Here is a 24,922-nt window from a genome sequence, read left to right as displayed (position 1 = left end):
AATAAATTAAGGTAGAGATTCTGTGCAGGGCGGGGGGAAGTGGCTCCATCACAGAGCCACCAGCTGGGCGCAGCCCCCTGTCCTGCCTGGGGCTGAGCCCACTGCAGCAGCCCCACAGTGGGTGCTGTGGGATGGACCTACCTCTGTTGGCAGCCCCAGAAGGGCCTGGAGCCCTCGTGCTGCTTAGCAGTGAATTTGAAAAGGACGACAGATTGTTTGTGGGGTGATTTTGTGTCTGGTTTCTTTTTTGTTGTTCATTTTTTGTTGTTTTTTTTTTTTTTTTTTTTTTTTTTTTTTTTTTTAACATCAATCCCTCCCCCTACAACACACATGACAGAAAGTTTCCCCCCCACCCCCCCACGCTCCCCCAGTAAAAACGCTTCACCCCCCCACCCCCCGACCTCCGCTGGAGCCTCCCCCTGGCCCCCACCTCCCGTGGGGAGGGAAGCTCACGGATAAGGCAGTTCGTGTGAGAGGGAGAGCGCCCGCCAGCACCGCGCCTCCGGGCTGAGAAGGGCAGCGACGGGCACCGAGCCGCCTCCCCCTTCGGACAAGACAGAACAGAGACAGACAGACAGACAGGGCGTGGGAGGGAGGGAGGCACTCCTATGGTTTGCATCGCCGCTTCCCTCCAGCCCTGGCTTGTGCTCCCCCGGCCTTCAGGTCCACCCTATGTCCCCCACCGTCTCCCAGCCCCTCAGTACAATTCAGATCCTCGATGGCTAAAAAAACCCGAAAACACAACAGAACAGAACAAAAAGAAAAAAACCAACCCCACGCCACACCCTTCGCATCCTTTTCCACCCCACTGCCCGGGGTGGAGGGGGGGGGGGGGGGGGGGGGGAATCCTGACTCCCACAGAGGTCCTGCAACTTTTGTCTCCCGGTGGAGCTGAGACCGAGTGGGAGCCGGGCCCGTTATTTCCCTGTGATCTCTATAACATCGTCGTCTTTGTCCTCGTCATTAGAGCTGCATCCCACCTCTGGGACCTCCTGGGGTTCAAACTGAGGCACCTGGGAGCGAAGGAAGCCCCCGGCCGGGTAGCCCGAATGAGGGGACACGAAGCCAGGGTAGGCGGATGCCACGCTCCTGGGAAGGCTGCTGGGCAGGACGGGGGCTGGGAAAGGAGCGAACATCCTGGGCTCGGGCAGGAGGGACTGCGTGAAGGGAAGCGAGTAACTGGGCAGCACCCCCGTCAGAGAAGGGCTTAGCATGAATGAGGGGACGCTGGCGGTGGCTGAGGTAGCAGCAGAAGAGCTGGCGGTGCCGGCTGTCAGCAGAGGGTCAGTAGTCACAGGGAACACCAGATGAGGGTCTGGGAGTAAATTGGGCAGCTGGTAGTAAGAGGAGCCAGCGACCATGTACAAGGAGTTTCCTGGCTGGGAGGCAAACGGATGGGTTAAGTTGTGGTTTAAAGAGACAGGAGGCATGGCGAACCCACCGGAGACGGGGTACCCGTGTTCGTACGGCTGCACGGACGACGGCAGCTGGCGTTTCTTCTGCTGCCTGCGGGTTTGCTCCTCCGGAGTCGACGGCGAGCTCGACTTGCGCTTGTTGCCCCGTAAGTCCAACACGGAGCGGGCATCGACGTGCTGGCTGGTGACTGGCAGGGCTGAAGACACGGAGTCAGCCACGCAGTGAATCCCCGCGCGCTGCTCAGCTCCTCGAGCTGCTACGCCGGGCGCACTGACGGTGCGGGACGGGTGGCCCTGTGCTGCGGTGGTGCTGGGGGAGCTGTGCCGGGACTCCCGGGCTGCCGCCGCCTCCGCATACTGCTGCAGCTCGCTGATGATCTCGGGGCTGTCGGGGGATATGGGCCGAGTGAGCTCCTCTGCGCTGGGGAGCTGTGGGGATGAGGCACTGTGTCTGCCGTTGCTTGTGGATTCCAGCGAAGAGCTCTGGGAGCCTGCAAACAAGGAGATGGAGCAGGTGAGAAGGACAGCCTCGGAGAGAAAGCTGGGAGCCGAGAGGTAGAAAAGGCAAGAATACCGTGGGGAGGCTGTGGGGTGAGCTCTGAATGCCAGGGAACAGCAGGCTCCACACACTCGGGCGTGGAAGCAGACGAGCAAGCCTTGCAGAGCGCTCACAAGCCCTACCTGAGGCAGCTGTCCGACGGTCTTCGTTGCCCTTTGGCTTCCCAGTGGTCCGGATAGCAAAAATCCGCCCATCGCTGGTCCGGATGTACGTCCCTGGAACAGAGGGAGAACACTTCATTCCCGGCTCCTGGTCTCAGCTGAGGACTCCAACCACTGAGCAGAGAAGCTGCCCGGGCAGGAACATGACAGCAGTGCTGCAGAAGGCCAGGCCCACAGAACAAGCGGGGTGATCAGTGGGGGGCTTCTGGCCTCTTCCTCGTTCCTCATACTCTCTTCTTCAGCATTCCTGGGTTGGAGCTCACCCACTCCCAGTGGGAAACGTGGAACCTCATACTCAGGGTGCTAAGTCTGCCCTGGGAATACTGGGAAAAGTGTTTGGCTGCCCCACTACACGCAGTGGGTACTGTGAGAACGAGACACCCAGCAACAACATCCAACAGCTCCTCTCAGGGGCAGACGCAGTCATAGCTGCAACATCCCGAAGTGTCAGCTACAAGAGCACACCACAGGCTGCACAGAGCACTGTGAAGTCCAGATCTCCTCTCCTTGTTTCTTTCCTCTCAAGGGCCTGACTGATGCCTTTACGTCTTTGCTAATTAGCATTGGCCAACTCCCCACCCAGAAATCTTTCCAAGGCAGAAAGACTTACCTTTTGTCCCTCGGATGATGTGGATGCTCTCACCAGCACTGATTCTTGCCTGTACATCAGTGGATGTGTTTGTACCAGGAATCACAATATCTGGGAGTGGAGGAAGAAAACAAACAGTGCCTGTGAAAATATGTGCCAGCCACAGCTGGGAGAGGGGAACAAACCCCTCTGCTTGCAGTGCAATTGACTCCTCTCTCTGCCGTGCTAGAAGCAAGCCCCAGGTGTATTTCTGAGCAGTGCAGAAGGCAGCATAGGCTTCGAGGAAGCAAAGCCCTGCAACTCTGGTACAACATCTCTCCTGTCCCAGCAAAGACAGCTGGTGACTCCTGTCTAGAAGAAGTGTTCACTGGTCTCTCACAGAGTTCAATCCCAGTAACCCACCAAGCATGCACCCCTTAGACACCTGCATGCAAAGTCCTCCACATACTGGAGAACTGTTCAAACGCAAAGTGGTGGCACCAGTTGCTCTAACATCTGTTCACCCACAGCCCACGTGGGCATCAGCAGTTCACCCTGCTCCTCAACTCACTGCGGTCATCACAGCTCAATCGCCTGTGAGCAGCAGCAACTCACCTGTGGTTGTGACAATCTTCTGCACAAGGACACCGGCTCGCTGTAGATAGTTGATGGGGAAGTTGACAGCAGGGTTGGAACTTGAGGTGGATCCTGCACTGCCCAAGGGGACATGCCGAGGCATCATAGGAATGGGAGTGGATTGAACTGGGCGGACACTTGCCACTGGCTTGTCCTCGCCTTTGAGGGCTGGTCGCCTGGTGAGAGGAGAGAGGAAAGTGCAGTGCCCCCACCGACAGGGCTAATGTCCTCTGTGCCTTCATTTCTCATCTACAACACAGGAAGAAGGGAAAGATGCAAACACTTACCAGTTCCTCTGGCTGAAGGCAGGGATGCTCGTCAGGCTCTGGTCACTGGCTGGGTAATATTGTGCGTAGGACGGCCGAGTGTACGGGACGGATGCTCGCTTTTCCTCCTCGTAGCTCTTCTTGGCTGCTTTCTTCTCTGCCTTGGTCAGCTTGTGCTCTTTCCGGTCAATCAGCAGTGACTCATGCTGAAAAGGCTCCTGCAGCCCCACAGCACAGAGCTTTTGTCACCAACTCACCACAAGAGGGAACCAACATACCCTGCACGGCAGCCATCCCATCCCCATCCCAGTGAGAGGGACGAGGGGAGCGGAGGCAGAGCTGATCAGAGCGCAGCGTATCTGGGGACACGCTGCAGAAGCAACCAAGGCACGGCCTGAAGACTGACTGAGAGTCACTTAAGCCATCGTGTTTGCCAAGCCAAGCTAAGAGTGCAAGTACAGAGTCTGCTGAGGTGTCCCGTAGCACCAGAGCCCAACACCCGGCCACAGGTCCACTCTGCAGCACCATCCTACCAGCAGAGCTCTCCCCAGCAGAGCCAAGTGCTGGCTTTCCCCTGCATTGTTTTAAAATCACCTCAGAAAGAGAGCTGGCAGCAAATCAGGACGTGCCACTGCCTCCTTTCTGGTTGAAATAAGAGACGCCCCTACCACCTGCCCCTGAACCTGTCCAGGACAGAGGTGGCTCACAATGCGTAAAAGATATTGCACCAAAGGGCAGGTCTCTTAGGACCCCCACTGGAGGAATTTTTATCTATTCCCACCAGCATACTGATGTGTTCTTCTTGCCACCACATCCCCATCACACAGCCAAACTCCAACAGACCCCCTCTAGCCTACACAGTGCTGTACTAGAAAAGCAGCAGGCTGGTCTTATACCTTGGTGATGAGGTGAGGATACTTGAGACAGGCTAACTGTAGAACTGACTCCTTCATCTTGCCTGGATTGAGGGAGAGCTGAGCAAGGTCAGATTCCTCTTCCACGAAGTGCAGCAGATTTTCCACCTCTCGTCGGGTGAAGTTGAGCACTGGGTTCAGGTCATCCACCACCCGATCTGGAAGAGGGAGGGAAACAGTGTGAGCTGAGAAGGGAAGAGATGGACACTGCTCCCCTTTCTACACTCCTGTCCTAACAGAGCTCCCCTCTTCGCAACTGAATGTTCCTCAGAAGCCTTGTGTAAATGTTAAGGTCTCATGTTGGGAGATGGGTCTGCTTGACCAAGTCAGATTGACAAATGTCTTATCCCCAGATCACACAGCACTGCAACGCAGGCACGCAGGAACATGAAGAACATTTATAAATGGTGTCCCATCTCACAACCTCCACGTTCTAAGGCTGAAAACAGACAAGGTTAGGGACATAAAGGTGGCAACATCAATACTTGGCCCACCAAAATGCCACCAAAAAGGTTCAATAGGGTGCTGAAATCCACAGAACTCTCGAGTCAAAAGCTGAGAAAAGCAGCCACAGTCCCTCCCTTGCAAGAGCCTGAAAGTTTTGCGTGGACGTTTTCTCCTGAATGTGGAGCATGGAGAAAACACCCATACCCAGAGCTCTCCTGGGAGCCAGGCCAGCCACCAGGAGACTCTGCCTCGAGGGAAAGGCAGCGCACTGAGCTGCTGCCTCTGGCACAGATAGTTGAGACAAAGCAGAACATAGGCAGCAGAACTCTCTTTGGGTCACTACAGCCCTCAGCTGCATACGCTACAAGAGCAGCTTGACAGCTGGCACAAACCAGCACAAAAAGACCTTTTGGTATGAGGGCAGGTTAAAACGGGAATTAATTCGTTATTCTTGGCTCCTGAGTAACTTCTATCAGTCAAAAATATCAGTGTGTACTTTTATTTTGCTATTTTTTGCTCTCTTGCTGCCAGAGAAATGGAGGTACAGAGCTACTTAAAAAAATAATGCCCAGGCACGTGGGGAGAAGGATCACCACCCCTCAAGCTCCTGGTCTCTCATACAACCAAGAAAGCAACAAGGAATGTAAATGGCACTGCAGAGCACAACTCCGCTGCAGGATGCTGGTTCTACAACTCTCACTGCTCTGCCCTGATTTTCTTGCAGGGTCTCAAATCGCTGTTGACTCAAACATCAAACTCTGCCTTAGAATGATGTCCTTTTGCCAACTTCTTCGGCTGTTTGGTTCTCAACCTTTAAAATAAGTTATGAAAACATAGAAACGAGACTTGGAGGAGCCGAAAGGAGGAACAGCCAAAAGCAGCCTTATGCCCATGCCTACCTGACATGCCCTGCTTGGAGATCTGACGGTCATAGATCTTCTTCTCCAGGGTGTAATCAGACACCAATCTGTAAATGTGGCACGGCTTCTTCTGCCCGTAGCGGTACACTCGGCACACAGCCTGGGCGTCGTGGCATGGGTTCCAAGAAGCATCAAACACCACCACTCTGTTTGCACCAATCAGGTTGACGCCCAAACACCCAGCACTGGAAATGAAAGGCAAAATTTCCAATCGCTGCCTTGGCCAACATTTAAAGCTTCGAGGCAGGGACGGCCGCCACGACCACGATGCGTCCATGGACATTTCCCTACAGTTTTACAGGCAACTTCAAGCCTCTATCTGGTTTTCAAGACTGCCATTAACGGTTTGCAGAGGACTAAGGGTAAAATTTGACACCTCTAGGGAATTCAGAAGGAGCTGGTACTGTCGTCCCATACATTCTTGAGAGCAGGTTACAAAGGAAGCTAAGAACTGAAAACCCACACGCATACAGAGGAGCGATGCAAGTCCTCCACCACGTCATTCTGCAGCCAGCTTACCGTGTGGACAAAAGGAAGAGCCAAACAGAAGCATTACTGGGATCATTGAACTGGTTAATCAGTCGTTCCCTTTCTGAGGCAGAGGTGCTGCCATCCAGTCCTGAGAAGGAAATTAAAGATGCATTTAAAAGCACTGCTTTTGGGGGAATCCCAGCAGAACAAACTTGCTTTCCAACCACTCAGCTTTGGCTCTGGTTTCTACTCAATTCTATGCATTCATGCACTCCTGGACCTCAACTGGACCACTCTGTACCTCTGATTTGCCCAGCCAGGTAGGTGCAATGCAGCCAGCCAGGCTGGGCTTTGTTCAATTGGAAGATCAACCAAAACAATACTCAAGCTTGGCAAGGCCAAGACTGGGAGTGCTACAACACACCTAGCACATAAAGGCTTTGTATTAGGCAAGCAAGAGCAGCAGGAAAATCCTCATATGGACTGGAGGCTCGAGGAGCCAAGAGGAAGGAAATTGTGAAAGGCTTTGGCAAAACCTCATTGACTGGATCAAAGCACAGAGAACACTGGACTGAAGGAGTGCAGAGGGGTTGTGAAGGCCCTGCTCCTGTGCAGCAGTTTGCTTCTAGCAGCTCTGCAAAAATCAGGAACATCATATCCACCATTCCTCTTAGCCCTGGCCTGTGAAGTAGCCACACAAAGCAACAACCCATGCCAGAACAAGATTTAAAGCTGAGAAAGAGGGAAGGAGGAATTCCCAGCCCCAAGGACTGAACTGACACTGTCTTCCCAACCAACTTCCCAAGAAAAAGACTTCATCAGAAGATTGCTTCAGAAGAGCATTTACGGAGTCAGGCAATACTACAGGACGGTGGTGGAAGACACTCAGGAATTAGTCCATCACAAAAGATCAAGCAGTCTTACAGCAAAGGAGAGGAGGTTTGGTTGCACCTACTGTAATAGCTGATGTTTCGGACCCAGTTGTGAACACCTCCGTCTGAGCCTGGAGGACTTGGCATTGGTCTCTTTGCCAAAAACTCTTCAATGACAGACAAAGTGGACAGGCTCTGGCTGAAAAACCAAGAACTGCATTCAGGAGAAAGCCTCAGCAGCAGAAGTGGTACATCAGAGCTCTTCCCAACGAACCCAGCACTGATGGTATCAAACCCTGCCTGTTGCAGCCCACCTCTTGCTCGTAAACTACATATAGGCAGAAGCATAAAAGATGTGAAGGTAAAAAAAGAAAAAGGATCTAATACAGCAAAGGAGAAAAGGGAAACTGCCACACCATTCGCCCCACGTAACAACATGCTGGCACCAGAAGGTGCTCAACAACTTGAGCATTTAGTGATTGTAGGATCAGCCACTGATACTTTGCTTACCTGAAGACCAAGATCTTGTCTCCAAGCTTCACGCTCTCCTCAACTAGGTGGAACAGTAACACCATTTTGGGTGAGTTTTCCAAGACTCCCGTCTGGTAATCACACAAGATGTCTTTGGCCTATCAAGAAATGAGAGACATTACAGGTGGAGTTGTTGATGCCCTGTTTATCTCACCTTGAGTACAGATTATCTAACTAAACAAATAATTCCAGAGAGGATATGTTCATCCAGTCAGTCCAGGTGACAACGCTTTTTCCAACCACTGCTGCTGCCTCCCATTCCAGAAGCTCCAAAGGGAGGATGGATGAAGGAGCATCTTCCTAACCTCTCACGATTCATGCCCTATCACCAAATCTCCCCTCTGCTTCCTGCCAGATTTACCACCATCTTATCTAGACTAAATCTCAGCCTGACATCTCTTCAGAATAACAAAGTCCATAGCCTTTTTGGTCCAATAAAAACAATTAAGTGTATTGCCTGCGCTCCAGTCACACAAGCGTCACAAAAGTCCCCCCCAGTGCCATGCACTCAGGCTCATCAGGACGCTCTGTGGCAGAGAAAATGGATGATAAATGCTTAGCTTTCAAACAGGAGAGTCTTTTCTTTGCTCTGCTTCAGAAAAACCATCCTAATGAAAACAGGCACAGCTTTTAAGAGTCAGTGCCTGGTCTACGTGTCCTGCAACTTGCCAAATATAGAATCATCCAGCAGTGGTACTCACCCACTCATAAGTAACAACCTGATTTGCTCTCTCCTGAAAGGGGTTGAAGCCAACGCTCTGGAGGAACTTGCTGTTGGTGGCTTCTCCAACTGGTGATGCCAAAGCATTACTCTCAGTTTTGACTTTAACTCCTTGAGGCTGGCAGCGGGAATTAGTGCTTGCTGTGCCAAGGTCATCCACATCCAAGTCCTGCTCGTTTGCTAAATTCTCCTTTTGCAGAGCTTCATACAAGACATCAGGATGGTTCCAGATCTGAAGAGGTAAGAAAAGACAACGGTTAGGCCTGTGCCAGCCTGCTACCTCGCAATGTTTGGGAACTGAAAGCTCCCAGAGTTATTCAAAGGACAGAATTAATAGTTTGATAATCTCATCACCGTCCCCACGCGGAACTGCAAGGCACTGAAGAGAAAGCCAGCCTGACTGCATTAAGAGAGCAAAAATAGAAAACACGATTCTGCCACAACACAAGGTACAAGCTGTCTTAGCCAAGGCTCTCCTGACTGTAAAGCTGCCAATTTTTTCCCTCTGAATAAAACAGAATGCCACTCTGACTCTCACAGCACAAACACGGAGGAAGCTATTTGCACTGAGGCAGGTAACCAGTCACGCTATCAGCCCAGCACTGGTTCAGCTGACAGCTACAGGTTTCTTCCCCACATTTGAACACAATGTTTAGCAACCCTGCATGCCAGGTCTGTAAGGGAAGATAACAATTTTGCTGGATCACCGCTGAGAACACTGCGGGGAGAGGATGGACCTGGCCAACCACACTTCTGTCTCCTGTTTTGATCCATATTCTTGCCTTTCCCTTGCATATATATATATATTATTTTTTTTTTTTGCAACTCCTGTCAAAACCTACCTTACAGCAGACACAGAAAGCTTTGAGTGGGTTCAGTCCCAGCCAGCCGCTGTTGCCTGCATCTCGGAAGCGGTTCATGAACTCCGTATAAAGGGCCCGCTGGATCTTTGACAGACGAACCAAAATGACATGCTCTTCCTTAGAGGGGAGCTGAACCTTCAGCACATTGTGCCCCCGCCTGCGGAGACAAGAAAGAAAGAGAGATAAATACAGGGAAGGGAATTTCCCAATCTCTGCAGCTGCCTGCAGGGCATGATCTTGACTTCCTGCCCACCTGGCTGCATGCTTCTCTAATGCATGACACTCATGAGATACTCTCCCTGCAGCCAAATACTAACAGCAAGCACAATTACAGAGATCTCAAATGTTACAATCTTCCAGCACAGGTCACAGTGTTAGGAGTGTGATGGAAGTCTTGGTTTTTTTTTTTCTTGGCAGCTGAAAAACAGAATTGAGATCTAAGGTTTCTTTTTAGCTCTGCCAGTGACTAAGACACTCCATCCAAATCACTGATCCAGCACCTCAGAACCCTTGACCAAGAAACAAAGCCAATTTGTCTCCAGGTTGGCAGAGGCACCATCACTTTTTTTGTAACTGACTGTTCATGAAACACTTTCAGATCCTTATCCTTATATAATGGATATCAAAGACTGCACATCCAAATTAACTATTAAGACATCAAAATAAGCTTGAGGTTAATCTGTACAGTTAGACATGCTGTTCTCCATTACATGTGTGTTCAGTACCAACACAAACTAACTTTACTTCCATCCCCAAGGCAAAACAGAGCCATAAAAACACCCTGCAGTTGACAGAGGTTCTGAGAGAAATAAGAGCTACTGACTTAAGAACATCTCCGGTTTTCTCTGTACGCTTAAGGTCCCTCCACAGAGACTGGCAAGGATAAAACTCAAGCCCAAGAAGACAGCACACTGAGTTGTACAGCATAAACTCAGCCATCAAGCAGGTTGGCTTGGGGTGACCGAGCTGCATGGAGCAGACTAGCAGCTCCCCGTGGACTCACCGCTGCACAAAGCCCTCCAGCAGGCTATGCAGGACATGGCTGCGATACCTCATGAGACGCACGTCCTGGGGGGTGCTGTCAATGCACTGCCCATTCAGGATGGGGCGTTCAAACATGTTGCTGAATTCCTGCCGTGAGCCTAGGAAGTCGGGTCGGACAAAGTCTACCATGCACCAGTACTCAATGAGGTTGTTCTGGAGCGGGTAGCCAGTCAGCACCACCCGCCGCCGGGAGCGGATGTTCTTCAGGGCCTGCGAGGTGCTGGCATGGCAGTTCTTGATGCGGTGCCCCTCATCACAAATGACCACATCTGGGCCGGGGCGAGACAACGCTTTCTCAATCCCTGAGGACAAGGAACGTTAAGCGTTAGTTTAAGACAAGCAAGATGAAGTTCTGCCTTTACACCGTCACCGACTTCACAAAAGAAAAGGAGGGGCAGCTCTGAAAGACAAAAAGTGATATTCACAGGTGGCACGGAACAAGGCTGACTAAGGAAGTAACACCAGCTCCCATTTAGCACGATGTGGTCACAACCAAACATGGCTGTCCCTTGACTACTGCTCAAATGGACTGCATTACATCAGGCTGGTTGTCTTGGGTCATGCACCACCAGCAAAGTTCACACAAGGCATCTCCAAGCTCAGGGTACTGTCTTTCACTCTTACTTGCAGAATGAGAGACTCACCCAGAGCTGAACAATGCACTGTCTTCAAAGATGCAATCCTGCCCAGCAAAGCCTGATCATGTCAGGGATGCTAGAAGAGAACACCCCATTCTAGACATGTTCTGATACTGAGGGCTGTGGCTTCTAGCCAAACGTAGTGAATAGACCTAACAGCCCTTGGATTACAGGCAGGAAGCAGGTGATCACAAATACATCGACTGTGAAAAGAGCATCCTGATTTGACTGCCTACAAGGAACAAACTAACTGCTGCCAATGGCTAGGGCTGACTATTACTCACACTACTAGCTCCCACAAATAAGCAATTTGTAGGTTGTTTCCCTGTACTGACAGAGCTGGTAGCCAGCTGGACAACAGGAACACACACTCTCTCCTGACTTCCCACCTTTCAGAAGCTCTTGCTGCCGGTCTTCTTCATCCAAGTCAATAATGACAGGTCCAGTTTGCTTCTTTGTTTTCTTCTTCCTTCCAGTGGCAAAGGACTTCTTCAGTGAAAGGAGGCGGTACATCTCGTATCCCATCAGCAGCACACCACCCTCTATCACCCAGTCATTCACCACCTTGGCTCGTGCAGCCGTGGTCCTGCAAAATAAACCAACAAACAGAACAGGCTGTAAGCACTGTCTCCACTTTCAACTCGAACCACTGGATTGGAGCCTGCCAAGAAAGACTTGATCTTAATTAAGTTAATTAGAGTACTTTTTAGCATCAAACTAGACAGAGGAATATAAAGAAGTTGCTGCAGCACTGTTTTTTTTTGGTGGTGGTGGCGTTTTATTCACTTATTCAATTTATTTATTTGTTTATTTTTGTTGAAGAGACAATTTGGTATATAGGAAGTGAAGAAAGGCCTTTTGGCATGCCACAGGTCATGGGCTGAGATTGAAAAATCCTTCCGGGAACTGGGCTGCAGAAGTCTTTCATGCACAAAAGCATATAAAAGTTGAGAGCATCCTTCTAAAAGAGCTGTTGAGAAGAGGGCCTCCACAAAAGCAATCAGGTGCTAATGCACATGGTTGTGACCCTTTATTAAGTTTACACCTTTTTGTCTCTTCCAATTCCAGTGTCCTTCTACTCTCCCTTCCCTGCTACCCACCTTAGAATTGGTTCAGATACAGCCACTGTCCTCATCCAAGCTCCCCAGAGCCTACAGAAGCTCATCCAATAGTAGATACATGGCTGGAGCAGTACCAGCAGCTTCAAAGCACACTGCACTCAGGAGGTGAGGATGAAAACACGTGAGTGTATGAACACAGCTGGGAGCTCCCAACGACCACTACCCTGTCCTGATACATGCAAGACAAATGCCTCAGAAAGAAGCAGAGATGCACAGGCCAAAAATACACTCCACAGCAGGCTGTAAATGCTATTGCTCCTTTCTGGAAAAGGATTCTTTGCATCAATTGCCAGAATCTCTCAAGGACAACACAATTCATTGAAAGTCGCAGTGTAGGGCAGAGGAATCCTTCAGTGTGTGAAAATTCCCAGGGCAACAACTCAAACATTTAAAATACAAGAGATGCATGGTGCAAGGGGACATCTCACAAGTCCCAGGACTCTGACAGGGCTAGCAAGGTACAGCCAGAAACAAACAATAGCATTTCTGTTCCTCTCTGCAGAATTAGCTCTTATCTTTGACAACTGAGTTTCTGATCTCAGCACGAAAGGAAGAAAAGAAAGATGAGTGAGCAGAGTGAGAAGAAAGTACAAGATACAAACAATCCACAAAAGCAAATCTCTGTAAATCTCTTTTAATTACCAAAATCCTCCCCTCAAAACAGCGTTACACAAGAAAAGTAGAATGGGAAGGATCCAGGAGTTGACAGTTGACAGAATTAGCCCAAACATAGCAGTCTGCAACAGTAATTCTTCTTCTAACAGTTCCTCAAGACAGTCTAACAGTTCAAAAGGGCTTCTACAGGCACCTACTTGTGTTCATCATTCAGGATGTGGACTTTGAAAGTGCGAGGCTGGACCTCTTTGGAGTTATAATCAGCAGGAAGGTTTTCAGGTGCTGGGAGCCACATGTTGAATTCTGCTAGCCAGTTTTGGAGCGTATTCACCTGAAAAAGTTAGCCATGGAAGGATTGAGAACCCAGCTGAGCTGCTCAGGATTTTAACAGCAGAGATGAGAGCATGGAACATCTCCCTGCTGTGCCCAGACAGGAGCACGCATAATCAGGGACATGAGGAACAAAATGGGGAAAAGAGCAGCAAGGGCATGACAGAGCATGATGTAAGATGGGAAACTAATCAACCTCTACACAAAGAGAGAAGCAGAGCAGGGAAGGTGATCATTAAGCTCTTCACAAGGACCACTTACAGGTACGATGGCAAGAACAGTCTTTGCCTCCGTGTGCCGAAAAAGTACATCCAAGAAAGAGATGACCTGTATGGTCTTGCCCAGGCCCATGCTATGTGCTAAAATACACCCAAACCCGCTGCTGGTTTTAAATCTCTCCAAGGACTCGACCAAGTTGTCATACAGGAATCGGATCCCACCAATCTAGAGAGAAAAGCAGAAAAACTGAATTGGGACTGGTTAGTTCGTTTGTAAATACAATTTCGTTTTTTAAAATGCTCATCTAAATAGGTAAAGAAAACTCTCCCGTCTGTTCCAGATACTGCTACACCCCAATAAGAAACAACTTTGCTTTCCCAATGAATTCTAATCTTAATAAAATATTTTGCCTTTGAGAGCTGAAGGAATTTTGTTACAAGTACAGCCAGAATAAAGAAAAAACAATTTATTTATGTTTTATTGAATTTTATTGGTGGTAGGTGGACGGTTGGACTAGATGATCCTGGAGGTCTTTTCCAACCTTGGAGATTCTACGATTCTACGAATATGAGCACGGGCCCTCAAAATAAAAGCAAAGGGCTTTTGTTATCAAATGGTAACAGCAGACAAATTACAACAGTTGCACATAACCCAGGCCTTCTTTCAGTTTCTCCTCATCATCTGACTGTCCACAGCTGCAACCACTGCAACCAGACTGCTCACAGATATCACCAAAGAAATTCGGCTGCAATAGCAGAGCTGGTCTGCCTGAATTTCTTGCACTCCCAAGCCTAACAGAGCCTACCTGATGAGGTTTCACTGCATGTGCAAGCTGGGGAGCCAGGAAAATGTCTTCCTCGTTTGGTGGATGGTTGATGTTGACAATGACTTGCCCCAGAGCATCTGACTGATTTAAGGCATCATTCACATGAGAGCCGCTGCTCTCTTCGCTGCCGTCTTCCTCCCCTTCATTGCCAGAGTCACTGCTGTCCACAATTTGGAGGGCATCATCCTCTCCTGAACTCAGCTCAATCACTTCTGTAAACAGAACAGGAGAGATAAGGGCAAAGGTTAACGTGACGTCAGTGTTAATCACGCTTGGAAAAAAACTCATACGGGGAAAATAAGGCCACCACGTTCTGCAATGCTGCCCTGGCCCAGTGACCTACCCTGAGCAAGCAGGCAGGACACAGGCTCTCAGGCTAGTGTATAAAAACTGGGGCTTCCCTGAGTCTCCCATTGCTTTAGAGAATACTCATTGAGCTGGGCCATGCAGAACATGAGGTAGTTCCTGTATGTGTTTTACATTCTCCTTCCCAAATCCCGACAAGCACTGCTATCTGTTGATGTGCTAATGACTGCCAAAGAGCGCAGGCAGAAGTACTGGGGTGGTATAAAGCAATCAGGCGAGACCCATCTGGGACAAGGGACACAACTGCTTTCAGCTGTAGATCTGAATACTCAGATGCAGATGATGCCACATCTCATGTAAGCATTCTTCAGCAGAGCACTGAGCAAAATGAGGAGTATTTATACAGCAGAAATAAATACAAGCTTGCAACAGTGCCTGATGGGCCAGGCTAGAAGTGTCAGTTTAGGACTCAAAGGCAAAAATTGGCCATGTATTTGGAAACGAACAGACCTACAAAAATCCAAAGTAATTCCCTACTGGAACATCTGACTAGAGAAACACGGGAAGTTTGTGGCTGAATAAATGGCACTGCTGTGAGAAGACAAGGGTGAGACTGCTGGTCACTTACCATCTTTAATGCTATTTTTTCCTTTAGTATCATCTTCACTGCCGCTGCTGGTACTGTCTAGGCAGATCACTTCCTCAGCAAGGACCTGAGGGGGGAGCTGGGTAGCCTCTGCTGCTCTGAAAATGATGTCCTCTACAAACATGACAATAAGTAATTCATAACAACGGAGAAGGAGACAAAACTGTTCAGAAACCAGACAGTATTTCCTTCCATTTTTGCTCCAATAACTTAGTCCTGGAATTTTCCATAACAGACTCTCACTGTCTAAAATACTGCTATGACTCAGCTTCCTGGGTCACAGTCGCCTTCTTTCTCAGTATACCTAAACAATAACCCATTGCTCATGGCATGCTCTTCATTGCACGCCCTGGCTGGGGCACGCTGACCATACACATGCTGAAGTCACCCCCTTCCCCTTTGTTTCTGTCTCAGAAACAAAAGGATTTCATTTTTCTTCATTCCAATCTTATTTTTCATCCAGCAGAGAAGCACCAACTGCAGAAGGCATAGTAACTGCCTCTGCCTGTTAGTAGAGACACCGTAATAATTATATCCTACATATCATAAACAACTTTTGATGATCGAGACCATTTTTTGGTATGTTTAAGTATTCCCATGTGGTGAGAGAGGCAAGATCAACAGGGCCAGATAAGAACTGCTGCAGTGACTCAGTAAGCAACCACATTCATCTGGGGCTGCAACCTATTCCTCACAAGTTAAAGTGTTCTAAGCTCCCGTTCCTCTTTTTTAAAGCAAAACACTTTAAACTCTTGAACTTCAGAGACATTATACATTTTCCCAAGAGGTAAAGCCAACCCGAGAGCTCCCAGTCCCCTGACAGGCTTCCCAGCTGCACTCCTCTGCCCTTGCACAGCAGTCTGAGGGGCTGTGCTATAAAACCACTTCAGTGATCCAGGTTAGAAGATGATGCAAGACGACATATCGTCAAACTGCATCCTGACACAGGGTTATCTGCCAGGAACTGAGGTCACTCCCATTGCGAGAAGAGAATACTTTACCATTTATACTGCCTATTATTTTGCTGCTTGTTGAAACATGCTAGAAAGGATAAGGCTACATGAACACACATACACCCAGTGTTTTGTTCTGCTGTCCCAGTACCAGATCCACGCATTACCAGACCACTCACAGAACAAACACGATCTAGAGCAAGGACATGGCCTTTCTGTCAAGTCAGTTTGTTTATGCTTCCAGAGCAGTTGGAAAGACAAGAGAGACCTGTTCCACTACCCTGCTTACACAGTTAACCAGCCAAAATACCTTCAAGCAAAGTTTTCTGTCACCTTCTACCATGCAGCCACAGCATCTGGCTCCAGAACTAGCTCACAAGTGGAACGAAATGCCTATCCTTAAAACTCTTGCTTCAGGTGGCATCTCCCACTGCTTACCAGGAAGGAACTCGGGGGACACGGTTGGGATAGTGGCTGGGTAATCCTTCCGTTGCTGCTCTAGACGCTTCCTTCTCTCCAACTCTTCCTGTTGGGCTGCCTTTGTCACAGCCTCTAGTTGGTCCTCACGCAATAGCTTTCTGAACACACAAGCAAATGGAGAAACAGCTTGGTTACACTCAGTTTTCTTCCAACAAAATCAAACAGCTGTCCAGCTGGCTTAACAGACCGACCAGCTCCAAGTCGCGTGTCAGCTAGTGACTACAAACACCACAGCCAAAAGCTACAGACAGTGCTACAGCTCTTTCAAGACTGCTTCCCAGCTGCAGGCAACGATACTCAAGGATAAGAGTTTGAAAGAAGTAACAAAAGGAGGAAAAAACATGAGTGGGTAAGAATACACTTAAGCTAGGTTACCCGAGACCAGCAGTATTTCAAAGAGCATTATTTACTGCCATCCAGTTTACAAATAGATAGGGCACAAAGTATGAGGAAAAAAGGCATCAGTTCCCCCACAAAAAGTCGTCATCGTGATTTCCATCTGCTTCAGTGTTTTCAGGAAGCAGGACCTCTCAGGGCTTTCACACCACTGTTCCAAAGGCTGCTCTCAAAGCCACTTTTACCACCAGGTAATTGCCATAGTTCTGAAAGTCGCTTTCCTCTTTTCAGTTCCACTCTCAGTTTCCAATTTGCAGCCCTGGAAATGAGGGCTTTTTTGCCAGAGAGGAGGTAGAGCCCAAGCAGTGGCAAAATCCAGCTCCCAGTGGGCAGCCACTGCAGGGACAGCTCCTCCATCCTATGCAAGTCTCAGGCTTCCAAGCCTACTCTGTGCTCACTCCTTTGGCTTCAAGGAACTCCGCCTGCACCAGCTGAAACACGCACCCAAGATCACCAGCACCATACAGGCAGAAGAGCCACTTGTTGCCACAGGAATCCCCGCTCCACTATGACTCCTCTGAACAAAATGTAATGGTGAATTACCAGCCCACAGCCTATCCCACAATGTAAGTGGTAACTCATGCAACCAGTTGCTACTTCGTAAAATTCAGGTGAAATGGATTTCCAGCATTTCATTCACCTGTCACAGTGAGTGTGTTCCAGGACAGAGGTAGGACTGTATTTTAGGCTGTTTACAACACAATCATCAGCAACAAATCACACGTACACATCTGAAACTGGGTATTTACTTAATGATGGTGCTATTTTTTAATTAAATGTCTAAATAAACAGCAGCCAACAGCTGATTTTTGCAATCCGTTCCATAATTAGATATTCACTCTTCTGAAATACCAAATGAATCTGCACCCATATGCAGCGCTCCAGACTGAAAACACACTACTGCCATTGTTGAAATCCAAAGGCTTTGGAAAAAAAAGCCATCTGCTTTTCCAAAACTCCCTCTTTACCCAAAGGAGTCCAGAGGAGGGCCACTAAGATGATCAGAGGGCTGGAGCACCTCTCCTATAAAGAAAGGTTGAGGGAACTGGGCTTGTTTGGCTTGGAGAAGAGAAGGCTCTGGGGAGACCTCATTGTGGCCTTCCAGTACTTGAAGGGAGCAGATAAACAGGAGGGGGAACGGCTGTGTGTGAGGGTGGATGGTGACAGGACAAGGGGGAATGGTGTTAAACTGAGACAGGGGAGGTTTAGGTTGGGTATTAGGAGGAGGTTTTTCACCCAGAGGGTGGTGAGGCACTGGCACAGGTTGCCCAAGGAGGCTGTGGATGCCCCATCCCTGCAGGCATACAAGGCCAGGCTGGATGTGGCTCTGGGCAGCCTGGGCTGCTGGTTGGTGACCTGCACACAGCAGGGGGTTGGAACTGGATGATCATTGTGGTCCTTTTCAACCCAGGCCATTCATGATACAATATGGCAATATACAGGACTCTACTTCTTGTCCTGTTGATGCTCACCTTATGTTTCTCCGCATGTGAGACGGTTTCTGAGCCCTCTTCTTTTTGGCGTCCCCAGAGGCCAGGCTCTTGTGCTGGTTCTGCAAGAGTCGCTCTGCCCGCTCACTCTGCGATGAGGTAGTTGAAGTAGAGCGCTGCCATTCTCCATCCTCTGCGTGCTCAACATGGTCACTGCTGAACACAGCTTCCTGGGGTTGGTCTGCAGAGACAAGGTGGTAACGATGAGAACAGCTGTGCCAAGCCATCTCTTGGTTTTTACAAGAGCACCCATCAGGATTTCAGCTGTATGGAAATCCACTCGTGCCAGATTTGGAGTCCTTCCTAACAGTGCCACTCGGAGTGTTAAGAAATCATATGCTGAAGGGTCTGTTTTCCAGTAAAAGCCATGACTATCCTACTCAGCACAGCCCTAAAGTGTCCTTACAAAAAATAGAGTAAGATTGCTTCAGTCCACGCAGAGCTTCCATTTACATGACACCTGTGTAACTATCTTCCAAGCTAAGACACACTGCTATCTGCTTCAAACACTGGGTCATGGCCCATCAGGAAGCCCCATACTTTTATCACCAGACTCCACTCTCATGATTTAAATGCTACCTTCTGGCAAGCTCTTTTGAGAAACCACAAAGTGACAATCCTCTTTCTGTGTTACAGACTATAGACTCCTTTTCCCCTGCCTTCTCCTATTTTCAGGCTTGCTTTAGTGCCTGACTTCAGTCTTAAAGTCCTATGCAAAATGACATTATGTCCCACGTCATCTGGCTCTTCAACAGGCTGCCAGTGACAAAGTCTGCAGAGCACAGAATGAAAGTGTTTTCTGTTTGAAAGCTTCCCTTGAAGTAAACTGTTTTTGACAAGCCTTGTAGTAGCTTCTTTGAAGCACCTTGTCCCCTTGTGTCGGAGGAGATACCCCAAACCTCATCTCTCCATCAGCTTTCTTGCTCACAGCATGTGTATGAGCTAATGACTGCACTGCAACAATGCTTGGACAGAACTCTGAAGGAAAGAGGGGAAAAAGACATCAGCAGAAAAAAATGCAGAAGTAACACTGAACCATCAAGCATCATTTTGGAACACCTTGGTACCTGGAGATACAGAGCACCCCTTCTCACAGAGCAGAGAGCTGGAGCCAAGGACGCCTCAGTACAGCACTACAGGCACCTCTTTGGCTTCCAGTGTAACACATCTATTTAAATTAATTTTACCATCAGTATCACCTCTTAAAATTGAGGTGACAAGGACCTGACGTGCCTTGGGCCAACTCTGTAGCTTCACTCCAGACATTCCAGTGCCCCTGCCCAGTGCCAGCAACAGCCACAACAGGCCAAAACTAGCATGAGCAGCTCAGCATCCCTGGGAATGGCAGTGCCAGCAAATTGCACGTGTGCTAGCTAAGCAGGCAGCCACAGCTTATGTGATGAATGGAAGAAATGTCACACGTGAGCACTAAAGGCAAAGGGGTTCGCTGCTACCATCGCAGTAATTCTGCTGCAGGCAAGGTCAGGGGGTTCTGTGCTGGAAGCAAACCTACATTACCTGCAACTCCTCAGCAAATCTTCCTTCCTCCTGGCCTTCTGGACCTGGACCCAAGGTTACATAACTAGATCAAAGGATCAGATGAAATAAGGCAAAGGGAAACATGGAGACTGCACACGTGACCGCATTCTCGGGGATGAGTCATTAAAGCAGTGACTATCTGGAGGCAAACACTGCCATGGTTACACTGCTGCCATCTCACCCTGCCCAGGGGATCTTGGTGAGGCAGGAGGAGCACAAAGTCCCACCAGTTGGGCAAGGGAAGTGCTCCCCTTCCTCTTCCAGCCATGCCATAGCTCCTACCTGACAGGCTGCAGCTGCAAGCAGAGGTTGCTCCGTTGCTGGTCTGTACTGAGAAGCTGTTCCGTGCTGGGGGTTCCCAAGGGCAGTGGGAATGACATCACTGCAGCAGTGCATCCAGCTCTGAACCTTGGGGGTTCTTGCAGCTCTGCAGCACCCAGCTGTGCCCTGCTCCTTGCACAGACACCTGCACGTAGCCAGGACTGCGCTGTCACAACCCACAGGCCTGGTCACAGCTCTGGTTCATGCTGCAGGTTGGGGCTGCCGACTTTCCCGGCTCACTGAGCAGCAGCACCCACCACCCCCCGCTGTACACAGAGCAGGGCACACGCCTGGCTCCTCCGCTAGCACCACTGAGAAGTCTGTAAGGAACACAGTCGTGACAGCTCTGTGCATCTGCTCCCTGGGTGGGATGACTGTCAGAGCTGCCCCTGAACACCATGACTCACGATACACAACAGAAGAGATCTGCCCCACCGCAGGGCATTTCCTATTGCACCTAGGCCTGAAGAACTCAGCTCACCAGCTCCTTCCTGCATAATATTCTCAATGTTTATTCTCACAAAACGGCATGGCATGCAGCCTACAAAATATTCTCCAGCACCTCAGGTTTTGCAAGGCACTAAACACTGTTATGCAAGGTTCCTGAAGCATTGAGCACCTTGTTTTTTAGGGGAGCGTGAGATTGCTGTAACTGACAAAAGTCTTCCCCTGGCACTGAGGTGTGTGAGAAATAGTGCCAGAGCTTCAGTGAGGCCACGCATCTATACAAATCAATCCCAATGGGTCTGTAAAACAGTCAAAAACTCACAGGAAATGCCATTCAGGATCAGACCTGAGGGTCCCCACCTGAGGCTGCTGCACAGGAAGGTGCAGGAGGCGCCTCAGCTCTCACCACGCTGAGGGAGCTGGTTGCTCCTTTGTGCCACACTGATATTAACAGAGCCAGCTAGGTTCAGCTCTCCTGGGATGGCAGTCCTCCGCCAGCACGGCTCCAGGGACAGTGGATTGCTGAAAACAGCCCCTTGTTTATTTTTAAAGTCATTTCACTAGGGATATACTCAGGGTACTAACTAGTAATGTTTTGCTGAGTGCAGGCATTATTCCTGCCCTAAGGATCAAGACATGCATGCACGGCGAGGACAGCAGCTGTGTGCAGAGCAGAGAGCCGTCTGTTTCTGCTGTGGGAGCTCTCTCCTGCCCTGCACAAAGAGCAGTTATCCTGTTTCCTGCAGTCTGTGGGCAATCAGAGACCAGCTAGTACTGGCTCATACTACTACAGCCAGCACTGAGCTGCCAGAGCAACAGTGGGAGGAGCACCGAGCGATGGCACAAGGAAGCCTAATTGCACAGCTCCAGCTGCAGTCACTGACACACTGAACTACAACAGAGCCAAAGGCTAGAGCAGCGGCTCTGCAAAGCACTGGCAGTGACACACTGCAAGATACTGTGAGTCAGTCTGCTGCCCTCCCTGTGCCGGGCACAGGAGGTGTGGAGGCAATGGGGTTCAGCTGCAGCACAGCAATTGTCTTGGAGGTTGGCAGAGGACTGTGCTGGCTTGTCCCGTATTCAGCTGAAGCAGAAGATAAATGAAGTATTTGCAGAATTTTTTTGTGTATGTTACTGGTGCAGCTGTTGTGTGCATGCCATGCAAGGTGGTGTTCCCAAAGCACACCTCATATGGAGGCAGTGCTATAGAACACCCCAGTATACCCAGCTGGAGGCAGGACAGTGACGAAACCACTGTAAAAGAAGGTGCAGGGGAAGCCTGGGCCCACTTCCTGAAGCCCTACCTACCAAAAAACTCACCAGACCCACACAGAACCACGAGCCCTCCAAGGGCTTGGCGCACACCAGAAAGCCCACCCTGCAGCAGGGAAGTGGCTCTCAGGGGGCTGGGGCTCAGCCACCCCCCCAGCTGCTATCAGGGCAGCTAATTAGCAACAAAACTTTGTTCTGCTCGGAAAATAATTGCTCTCAGTCTTCAGCGGCGGCAGGATGCCCCTCCCAGCCACAACCGCTTAACAAAGCGCTAATTATGTAAGTGCTGGCATTATATAAGCCGGCACACCTACCCCCAGGCCCCGTGCAGCACCCACTGACCCCTCGCTCCTCTCCGGCCGAGCTGGGCCAGCACCCAGCACCACTATGGGGTATGTCTGTGCTGGGTGACACCAGGGCTCCCCTTGCCTTACCAAGGCTGAGGATACGGGGAGATGCAGGCTCGGTCCCACCGCCTCACCCTGGCTGCCAGTGCTTGTTGTCCTGCTAAGTCACAGCCACACACTGTAAAACATGAGCACAGCATTCTGCCCAGCCCTGCAGCTGGAAGGTGCTCTCTGGGTTATCCACATCAGCTCCAGCATCTTCAATTCCCATTGCTGACTGAGTTAGGGCTAACCACCCCAGCACTGTCACTGGTGTGCCGCTAACCAGACACGGGCTGTCATGTCGGCATGGCAATCGGTGCTGTTACAAATCCGAGTAGTGCATTTCCCATTTCTGTAAATAAAACGTGTCTGTAAAGTGATGGTGCTGCAGATTCAGGACTCTATGAAACACACAGCCTGCAGGTCAGGGGCTGCCCTGGGCTTGTGGGAAGGGCTCTGGGTAAATCCTGGCAGAGGAAACATGGTAGGAGCTTGACCAGGAGAGCATACAGCAGCCAAACCCACCTCCAGGCTCCTCTTGGAAGGATGGAGCTGCAACGAATGGACAAGTTTAACAGATAAGGCAGCACTGCCCTTCTGTTTTTTTCATCAGCGGCCCTTTGGTGTATCGGTTACCACAAGGTTATGCTGCACGGTAAAACTTTCCCTGCCTGAAGGAACCCACAGGCAGCAGAAGTGAAGGGCAGGAGAAAGGAAGAACCCGAAAGCCAGAGGGAGAGGGAGAGCTGGGAGCACTGCGAGGCAGGCTGGAACCTTCTGCAGCCAACTCTGGTGACAGACAATATATCTTCTAACCCAGGGATTATGCAAGCAGAACCAGGCCCGCGTACCAGCCGTGGCCGGGTTACATAAAACCCCAGGAGCACTTACACAACGCCAGCAGGGCACAGGTAGCAGCCCCAGCAGGGATGCAGAGCACCAGGGGACGTTTCCATAGCGCTGCAGGAGCACAGGGCACTGCCCCACATCCCTCCTCCACGCACGGCCCGAGACATTTAAGATACTTTTCCCAGGAGAAATCCTCCTACCTACAAACGCCCCCTCCTTTCGAGCCCTCCCTCCCTCTCTCAGCAGAGGGGCAGGGAAACAAAGCCAGGAAATGCACCCAGCACCCAGCGGTGCAGCAGGGCTGGGCTGCATTTGTCCTTTACGCTGGGGATGAGTTACATAAACCTACCGCGCCGCAGCTGGGAAGCGTCTCCAGAGCTGGAAAGTGTTCAGTGAGCTGCGTGTAGGAGGGGCTGGCCCTCCCCGCCCTGGTTAGCCCAGTTAACTAGTAACCCAGGATAGAGCTTTGCCAGCCATATTCAGAAAAAATAACCAAAGGCATCCAAATCACGAGGAACCGGATTTCACCCTCAGACCTCGCTTGTTTTCATAACAGTTCCAAACTCTAAAAAAGAACAGTGGTTGTGTTTTGTTTTGTTTTTTTCCTTTTAAGGTGGATAAACACTCATTTACGTAGAAAAGCTGACTTCCACCCCCCAGCACACACACAGATTCAGAAAATAGATGCAGATGGGGGCTAGCGTGTTCCCAGCACAGTGGGTCCAGCCGGCTGCTGCCATTCCTCTTCTTAGGCACAAATTTCAGGGACTAAGAAAAGAGGACGAGCGAGGGAGCAGGCACTCTGCATTATGCAATGATTACATAAGCAGTAGTTTACACTAGGTAGCTGGCAGTTGTGGCGTTAGCTTTCTGCCAGGGTACCCTCAGTGCAAGGGGAAACAATGCAGAGGGGATTACTGCTGCCACACGCTGCCAAGGCCACCAAACCAGCAAACAGTGAGCAGCAGCTCACTCTCTGAACTTCCATCTCTTCCCTGAGCCCTCATTCAGCACCTGGTCAAAGCGAGGCGGGGAGAGGCATCTGCTGCTCCTAACTCAAAGGAGCTGCGTGGGAAATAATGCCAGCACAAAGCGTCATCCCTTGGTACCTGTGTGCTTCTCTTCCTCCCCTGAAATGCATTTTCATGCTTTAAAAGCAAAAGTGGTGCTTTTGGTTTGTTTGTTTGTTTTTTCAAACTGTAAGAGAACTTCAGCTGCATTGCCCCTTTCTGCTCCACTTCCTCAAGTAGTTTTGGAGGAATTTTTACGGGCTTTGCTTAATGAGGGAGGCATCGCTTGGGAGAAAAATGCAAATTGTTGAGTTTGAGCCTGTGTGCCACCGCATTCCTCTGGCACCTCTCCCACCCAGAGCAGCCAGAGCAGTGACTGAGTGCTGGAGAAAGCTAATAAGAGCAGGATGAAACAGCATCACTGGAAGAACGAGCTGTTTCTGGCTCTTCCTTTCAGAATGCCAGCACTGCTTTGTGTGCTGCTACAGCAGTCTGACCAAGAGCTGCCAAGTTGTTTGGGGCACTCACACAGCGTCACAAGGACACCCCTGCCCAAGGCAGGCCAAAGCTCATTACAGGCTGAAGACAGCAAGCACCAGTCCTTGCCCTGGGGCTGCTCACGTTACTGCTACCCCACTGGTCAGAAGGGAGGATGTGGGTCTGTGTGGAGGGGATAGGGCTCTTCTG

The 24,922-nt window shown here is 50.0% G+C and overlaps 1 protein-coding gene across 3 annotated transcripts in view; it reads right to left on the bottom strand.

The window, feature by feature from the left end:
- Positions 1 to 917: 917 nt before the first annotated feature.
- Positions 918 to 24,922, bottom strand: part of RAD54L2 (RAD54 like 2) — a gene marked incomplete at both ends in the record, with an annotated part of 35,195 nt that continues 11,190 nt past the window's right edge. For 2 of the 3 annotated variants that reach the window (XM_079540363.1, XM_079540364.1), the window contains 20 exons: positions 918 to 1,906; positions 2,097 to 2,189; positions 2,746 to 2,835; positions 3,319 to 3,515; positions 3,627 to 3,823; positions 4,502 to 4,677; positions 5,866 to 6,071; positions 6,406 to 6,505; positions 7,313 to 7,428; positions 7,740 to 7,858; positions 8,462 to 8,713; positions 9,324 to 9,501; positions 10,348 to 10,690; positions 11,416 to 11,612; positions 12,960 to 13,093; positions 13,354 to 13,536; positions 14,117 to 14,349; positions 15,072 to 15,203; positions 16,481 to 16,620; positions 18,391 to 18,589. In XM_079540363.1, the coding sequence (XP_079396489.1) occupies positions 918 to 1,906; positions 2,097 to 2,189; positions 2,746 to 2,835; positions 3,319 to 3,515; positions 3,627 to 3,823; positions 4,502 to 4,677; positions 5,866 to 6,071; positions 6,406 to 6,505; positions 7,313 to 7,428; positions 7,740 to 7,858; positions 8,462 to 8,713; positions 9,324 to 9,501; positions 10,348 to 10,690; positions 11,416 to 11,612; positions 12,960 to 13,093; positions 13,354 to 13,536; positions 14,117 to 14,349; positions 15,072 to 15,203; positions 16,481 to 16,620; positions 18,391 to 18,589 (4,274 nt within the window). The remainder of the gene's footprint in view (positions 1,907 to 2,096; positions 2,190 to 2,745; positions 2,836 to 3,318; positions 3,516 to 3,626; positions 3,824 to 4,501; positions 4,678 to 5,865; positions 6,072 to 6,405; positions 6,506 to 7,312; positions 7,429 to 7,739; positions 7,859 to 8,461; positions 8,714 to 9,323; positions 9,502 to 10,347; positions 10,691 to 11,415; positions 11,613 to 12,959; positions 13,094 to 13,353; positions 13,537 to 14,116; positions 14,350 to 15,071; positions 15,204 to 16,480; positions 16,621 to 18,390; positions 18,590 to 24,922) is intronic. The other variant, XM_079540365.1, reaches the window with a different exon arrangement.

Source organism: Tetrao urogallus, assembly GCF_951394365.1.
Source record: "Tetrao urogallus genome assembly, chromosome: 10".
Lineage (NCBI taxonomy): Eukaryota > Metazoa > Chordata > Aves > Galliformes > Phasianidae > Tetrao > Tetrao urogallus.
The sequence above is the reverse complement of the archived record's forward strand: the minus strand, read 5'-3'. Positions and strand labels throughout refer to the sequence as shown.